The following is a 7,567-nucleotide window of genomic DNA, read 5'->3' on the forward strand; positions in this document are numbered from 1 at the left end:
TTTACATTCCTTGGTTCACACAATAAAATTAAAGAATATAATAAGTTATGAAAAGTGGGTCCTTCATTTACAATTTTCATGTTTAGTATCAAAGAAACCCAATTCAATGGTGGGCAATGGTCCATTAGGGCCTGGATTCAAGCCACATATGTAATGCAACTCAACCTATCATAAGCTAGTATATAGACTTGGGCCCAAATGGACGATCCAAGAGAGTAAAGGGAGTGTTACATTTGCTAGATGAAGCACAATATTAGGTTGGTAATTGATTAATTGCCCATTGTACCACACAAACTAAAGCGGTTAAGTTAAGAAATTGTGAATTGAATTTTTAACTATCCAGTATGGTGAGACAGGAGATTATGTATATTCAAGAAAATAATCAAGTATTCAAAGAGTTCTTGACACTTTAATTCATATCCGAGAGAATAGTCAAGTGTTCAAAGAGTTCTGGACACCCTCGTTAACAGAAAGGAAAAAAAGAAGTCACCTATTTTTTTGGTATCACTTTATTTATTTTTAATGTATTATGGCATGAGATTACCTACAAGTACAACTGAGTAAAAGTACAAAGGTAGGGGAAAATGTAAAGCACAAGAAAATGGGTTTGGAACACCAGAAATAGAACACACCTACCTCCTGTAGTTAACTTAAAAGGCTTATATTTTTTATGCAATGAGCAGAATATTTCCTATAATCTCTACTACCATAAAGAGAGTAGCTAGGTTTGATCTTGTCTTCTGATATTTCAGGCATATCCGTACTTAAATGCTCTTGCAATATCAAAAGAAAATTAAACAATTATGTTGAAAAGTAAAATAACAAAAATATAAAATATAAAGAATCAAGAATTTTTTTTATTAGATACAATAAAATTCAAGAACAGAAAATCAACTACAGTTTTGCACAATTTTTTATTAATTAACTTTCATCCATCTTCCCCACAAATAACTCCATTTTTTTTATCAACTTCACACTAAATCAAATAACTGCTTGTGTGTTTTTCCCCTATGAAGAAGCTAGCAGTACTAATAACTATTATTAGTCAAGAATATAGATAGACTTTCACACAATTTGGATTCTTTGCATAAAAACTTTGAGCGTGGGAAGCACATAGACATACTTATTTGGTGCTTTGAATAAGTAATAAAGAAATTATCCTTCAAGACAAAAACGTCACACTCCATCTCCATGCAAACGAAAAATGGAAGAGTGTCCACAAATTCTTAACTTCTGGTTTTAACTAGAAGACAATGATCATGTCCTTTTCAAGAAATGATGGAATACGATGATAAAATTCCCCCCTTTGATTTATTTTTCTTGAGGGAATTGATCCTACATTCCAAATGTTTAGTGCTTTATTCTTATAATCAAAGTAAATGGCCTCATTCCATCCATTTTTTAATCAAAGTTAGGCATAAACCTAACAATAGATAAGCAAATGGTTCTGTATTCCCTTTAATAGCAAAGTTAACTAGCTCTCTAGAAGAAAAAGTCCCATCGATATATTCACAATCGCCATTAAGAATTACTCAACTTTAATAAAACCCAATGATTGTTTTTGTTTTACTATAGTACTCTAATGGAGAATAAATTCATGTAAACACCAGGGGCCATCAAAAATTTAAATAACAGATACTAAAATCTAAATTACAATAGATGATCATTTGGAAAACTCACCACTTTATGGGGGAAAAAAGAAAATTCCATTTTAATTGTAAACAATGTTGATTGCATATTCCATTGAGCTTTTGGCCTTGTGATATAAAGTTGCCTCTCCTTTAGAAGAGATCAAGGCATCACGTCCTCAAGTCCCACCTAGCAGCTTTGAAATGAATGGTTAATACTCAAGTCATTACCATTGGGCCAGTATTAGTAGGAAACAGATTAGAAACCATTGGTTTTATATTGTCTGAGTTCAGAAGAAATGCTCAATGATGTATTAATCCTATATTATAGGCTACATTCCTGGCACATTAAACACTTTATATGCAGTCCTGTTACAACCCTTGTTATGGTTGGAAATAAGAGAAATCTAAAACAGCGGAGGAAATTAACATACCTTATACCATTGTTTTTTAAGTAATCTATAGAGAAAAACTTACTACAAAATGAAAAATTATGAAGGAATTCTCCTAGTTTAACCTTGTAAAAAAGACTGTGTTCTCCACCAAAGAGTTTATAAGGAGAAGGCCATAAACTAGAAACAGCGGAAGAAATTAACATACCTTATACCATTGTTTTTTAAGTAATCTATAGAGAAAAAATAACTGCAAAATGAAAAATTATGAAGGAATTCTCATAGTTTAACCTTGTAAAAAAGATCGTGTTCTCCACCAAAGAGTTTATAAGGGGAAGGCCATATATAAACTAGATTAGGGACCCCCTCAATTTTAATGTTGGTTTTCTATTGATACTCATTTCAGTCAAGGAATATTATTGACCTTTAATTGTCAAGTGTTCACCAATAGTACTGGCTATTTACCAAATGACATTTTAAGTGACTGTTAACAAATAGACACCTAATTAGGATGGGTTTTTATGTATCGCTTTTCTTATCATTAAATAAATATGAATATATTATAATTAAGTAATTAAGATAAACTCTAATTGGATTATGTTATGTCTCCTACTAGATAATTTTAGAGGAAAATGATCATCTCCTTTTTAAAAGGATCCATTTCATGATTTGAGAAATTTTGGTCCAATGCTTTAGTGCACCAGATGTAAGCCAAAGAAACTTTCATGGTTTAGATTAAGTATTACAAATTTAAGATGCAGCCAAAACAAACCAAAACTATGGACAATAGCTTCATTTACACTAAGCAAAACTATTTATAAATAAAGAAATGTAGTATAGTGATGCTGTATGATCCTTTTTCTAAAAGATTATGCCTTAGTTTTTGTACTTACTATATATATACATATACAGGTAGGTCATATTATGCTGTCATACATTCCCAATTTGCATATACAGCAATTAAAAATTGGTCTTTGTACTTTCTCAAAATCATTCCTTCTTCACAAATTCGATCCTTAGTGGATTTCCTCTCTGAAATTCACATGAATAACGTAAGCCACATCAAGGTGTAAGTGTAACCCCTAAGATCTTTCAAGAATTTTATTGATTGAGATTGGTCCTTGCCTTTTCTTAAAAAAAAAAAAAAAGAAGAGAAGAGGTTACAATGGAAAGGCAAATACATTTAACAAAAGATTTTCTTTTTTGATACCAACAGTCCAACATTTAAGAAAAGATGATACAAAGTGTAATGGTTGTTAAAAACAAATATAGGACTTAAATTTCGGCATTGCCTAGGGACAATCACATGGGCTTGTTGTATATATGTAGTGAGTGTTAGAGCTTTCCATTTGTTATGGAGACAGGTACAAAATGATTCTCACTTTGATAGAGGATTAAAGCAAAGCATGTTAAGAAAGGTGATCGGATTGGGGCTATGGAAATGTTCCCATGAATAACTTTATATAAAGTCATGAAATATATATATTAGTACAAAGTTGCTGTGGTTGAGTATCTTAGAACCTCATAGTAGAATTTGGATATTTATTAGAATCATATTGATTTCTGAGGTGGGCATGGCTTATGGGGGTGAAAAAAAATTTGCTGATTAAATAATGCTACCTCATTATCTACAAGGTAATGATCTCATCAAGGAATTTTAAGTATTCTTTCCGTGATTATTTGGTCTTATAATCTTATTGGTGCCTTCAATTTCAGCTTCAAAAAGTAGATTATAATTTGTGAAGTGACTTTTCATCGTTTGAAACAAACAAAAAAAAAAAAAAAAAAAGAGCAAACAATCAAACAAAAACACAAATAATAAAAAGCAAGAAAACAAAATAAAAAGAAAAAGGAGATGGCTTTGGTGTTGAGACAGATAATGTAAAAAGATATAGTTTTCCTTTCATTCTTGAAAATGACCCTAGCTCTTGAGGAATTCTCTGAGATTGAATTCTTTAAAATCTCTCTCTAGCTAGCTAGATGTGGAAGACTAACATAACTTTGGAGGAAATTGAATTCTAAGGTGTGGTCCAATTGAGATTGAGTGGAATTAGCTTAGCTAGAGAAGCTGACAAGTTGGATATTTATGTGGGGAAATCATTGTCATGAGAAGGGAAATGCTGGTCTTTGGTCGGTTTTAGTTTGCATATGGACCATGTGGCACGAGGAAGAATTTACAAAATCTAGCAAAATTGAGACCATAGTGCTGGAAAAAGCTAGAATGTGCGTCCTAAGGCCTACACACTACATCCATCACCTTTGGTATGGTTGGGTTGGGTGCTAGAAATTAATGTACCACTACTTTTACATTTATGCTTCCAAGTTGTCGCTTGCAAGCTAGTATCTCCATATACATTGCCTATTAGCCATGTGTCTGTAGGCAATATTAGACAAGTGCGAATTATTGGTGCACTAACATATACATATGTTGTGTACTATAATACTAGAGAATGTTCTCACAAGCACATTTTGGGCTTAACATGACCTCATTCCCCGTGCCCTAGCCTTGGAAAAACAACATAATTGCACTCAAAAGCTGTGGGGAATTTCAGGGATAAAAGGAAGAAGAAATTAAGAGAACAAAATTAGATGGCAAAATTACTAGTGTAGAAAAACATACCATTGGGTGTAAATAACCCATTACAAGATAAAGTTTATAATGCAATTAGATAGCACTTTAGTGCCTATTCGGCATAGCTTATTTGTTAGCCTTTTTAAATAAGGTTGTTTGAAAAGACTATAGTTAAAAATAAAAATAAAAAATGAATTTTTTTTAATGCACTTTGAAAAGGTACAATTTATAACCACATTAGTAAGTAATTGTGATAGGTATGTCACTCCATGCATGTTGAGCAAGGCTATCAATGGGTTGGTTCGGGTTGGGTTTGGGCTCCACCTAAACTCAATTCGATCCTGATGGGTGGCAGAATAGAGGACTTGCTATCGACAGGTAACATTAGCGGGTCAGATCAAGTCGGTACTTTCACAGGTCAAGTCAATTTCTTTCAAAACCAAGAGAGGCAGCGGTGATCAAGATTCCATCGAAAAACAGCAAAGATCCAGTGAGGTCTTACTAGATATGGTGGAAATCTTACCAAATCCAGTGAAATCTTACTGAATCTAGTGAGTTATATCTCAACGAATTGACTAAGATCTTGCTGGATCTAGTGGAAATCTCACAAAATTTGGCGAGATCTTGCTAAGATTTTGCCTAATTTGGCAGATCTCATCAAAGTTTCCTTGGGTTTTTGATCAGGTTAGTTTGCTCAGGTTTTAAAGGAAAGAAACTGAGACTTGACCTACCAAAATCGGGTTCTGAAGGCGCCTATCGCCATAGCCGCCTGATCGAATCTGTTTCAGCTTAGGTCCATTGGACACCCGTAATGTTGAGCTCTAATTCAGTACAACTTTTTATAATTGCCACCATACATAAAGAAAATAATAAGATAGTTAATTTAAAACACTTTAAGTAGAAAATTTTGTAATGATGAGTTGAATGCTTTAATTGTTATGGAATACTATCCACTCAAATTTAAGTAGAGAAATTTGTATTCATCCCTGAGCAAATACATTAGAAGGAAATTGTAGGCAAATGAGGCAGATAGTCAAAAATTAGGTAACAGCCCTTTTATCAATGATAAAAAAAATCAAATAAAATAACATAAGAGTTAGGCAAAAACCGGCGCTACGAAGCCCCTAGTTGGTTCATCTCTAACAACTAGAATTGAGAATTATGGTCCCACCCCACCTCCCCCAACTTTTTCATTCTCTTTCCCCACAACCATTCACAAACTTTGGAAAAAAGACGTATATTTTGCAGTTCCATAAGCCTCCATACTTTCTACTTAAAGAAATATATTCCATGCAAAACCATTAATCAATTCATTTCTCCACATTTGCATATATATCTCCCTGTCTATATTGCCCTAATCAATTTTTTTATTTATTTAATTATTTCCAATTAAATTTTAAATTAAACCTTCATTCCTATGTTGTAGTGTAAAGCTCAATATCACTATGCATGTTCCACATGCAAAAGATTATAATTTTTAAATCATCTTCGAATAAGTTTAATTTCTTAACTGAAAGTATAAAAGAGAAACTATAATAAAGAGACAATAAAAAAAAAAACGAGTAATTTGTAGTGCGTGACACTATACCATATCATATATATTTCCATGATCAGCATCCAAACTCCTTTTGTCGATTCCCAAATACGAATATCGGATGAAGTGGTAAAAATCAGTAGTTTAAAATTTTTTGACAACTACATCATAAATACACTATACTTAAATGTAGCCTTCTTTTCTAGTAGATAGAATAAGTCTCAATCTTAATTTTTTTTTATTCAAACAAGACAAAGATTCCCTTGGTGGGGTTGAAAGACTTGGAAAAAAGAACCATGATTCCCCTCAATCCTTTTATGCCCACATAGATATTAAATTGTGTCCCAAACACCATGACCCCAATGTATACTTAGGGCCCCCCTTATTACCTACACCCAGACCCAAACATTCCCATATAATCAAGAATACAAATTTTTTTCAATCTTTTTAACAAATTATTAAGATAATATGTTGTGATTAAAACATCGCTTTCATGTTTATTACTGAAACAACTTTATTACGCACCAATCACAGTCTGTCAACTCATAGATATGAAAAGTAAAATTTTTGGCTTCAGCATTCAATTCATGCCATACTTTCACCTATATATATAGCCTACTCAACCTCCTTGCTGGTCCATCCCCAAACTAAAACAGACAGCTCATACACATATATTCTCACCCATCTTCCCCTCTCTGTTTCTCTAATTAGCTAGCAATTCTCACAAAGTATGTCTGGTGTTTGGGTTTTCAAGAACGGTGTGCTTCGCCTAGTTGAGAACCCAGCTGCTGAATGCTCAAGTTCTCGTCGCAAAGTGCTAGTTCACTCTCCTAGCAAAGAGGTCATTACATCTTATGCTGCTCTTGAGCGCAAGCTCTTGTCACTTGGTTGGGAAAGGTATTACGACGACCCTGACCTCTTGCAGTTTCACAAAAGGTCCACTGTCCACCTCATCTCTCTCCCAAAGGATTTCAACAAGTTCAAGTCCATGCACATGTATGATATCGTCGTGAAAAATCGCAACATGTTTGAAGTACAGGACATGCAGTGCTAGTGCTAATGGTGCTGATGGTGCTAGCTAGCTTGTTATTCATGGTGTGCTATATATATAGCTCGTGTGTGTGTGTTAATGTAATTTCTTAATTTGGATCACTTGCTTGTTTGTTTGTGTTGCAAACTGTTTTTACTTTGATATTTGTCAGTCTAATTTAGTTGGTCTATGATTTTACATATATGGGTCCTTTTTCAGCTGATGGAATAGGTCAAGTTTGGTAGGGGAAGCTGATTTAGTATAAGGTTCTGGTTGGTGAGTAATAGATGTGTCATGATTCTGTAAATTCTTAAGTGTCATTTTGCAATAGAATTTTGGTTTTTTGTGCAACTTTTGCTCTACTACTGTAGTCCAAATCCCTTTCTTTTTGGTTTGTTTTCTTTTCTTTTT

General features: G+C 33.4%; 1 protein-coding gene across 1 annotated transcript; it reads left to right on the forward strand.

The window, feature by feature from the left end:
• The first annotated feature begins 6,785 nt into the window (after positions 1 to 6,785).
• Positions 6,786 to 7,440, forward strand: LOC115993570 (flowering-promoting factor 1-like protein 3). The gene has a single exon (XM_031117508.1). The coding sequence runs from the start codon at positions 6,857 to 6,859 to the stop codon at positions 7,178 to 7,180; it is 324 nt and encodes a 107-aa protein (XP_030973368.1). The 5' UTR covers positions 6,786 to 6,856; the 3' UTR covers positions 7,181 to 7,440.
• Positions 7,441 to 7,567: the final 127 nt, after the last annotated feature.

This window comes from Quercus lobata, chromosome 6 (genome assembly GCF_001633185.2).
Source record: "Quercus lobata isolate SW786 chromosome 6, ValleyOak3.0 Primary Assembly, whole genome shotgun sequence".
NCBI classification, from domain to species: domain Eukaryota; kingdom Viridiplantae; phylum Streptophyta; class Magnoliopsida; order Fagales; family Fagaceae; genus Quercus; species Quercus lobata.

Coding starts and splice junctions, on each gene's coding strand:
- LOC115993570 (XM_031117508.1), top strand. CDS start 6,857: ATGTCTGGTGTTTGGGTTTTCAAGAACGGTGTGCTTCGCCTAGTTGAG.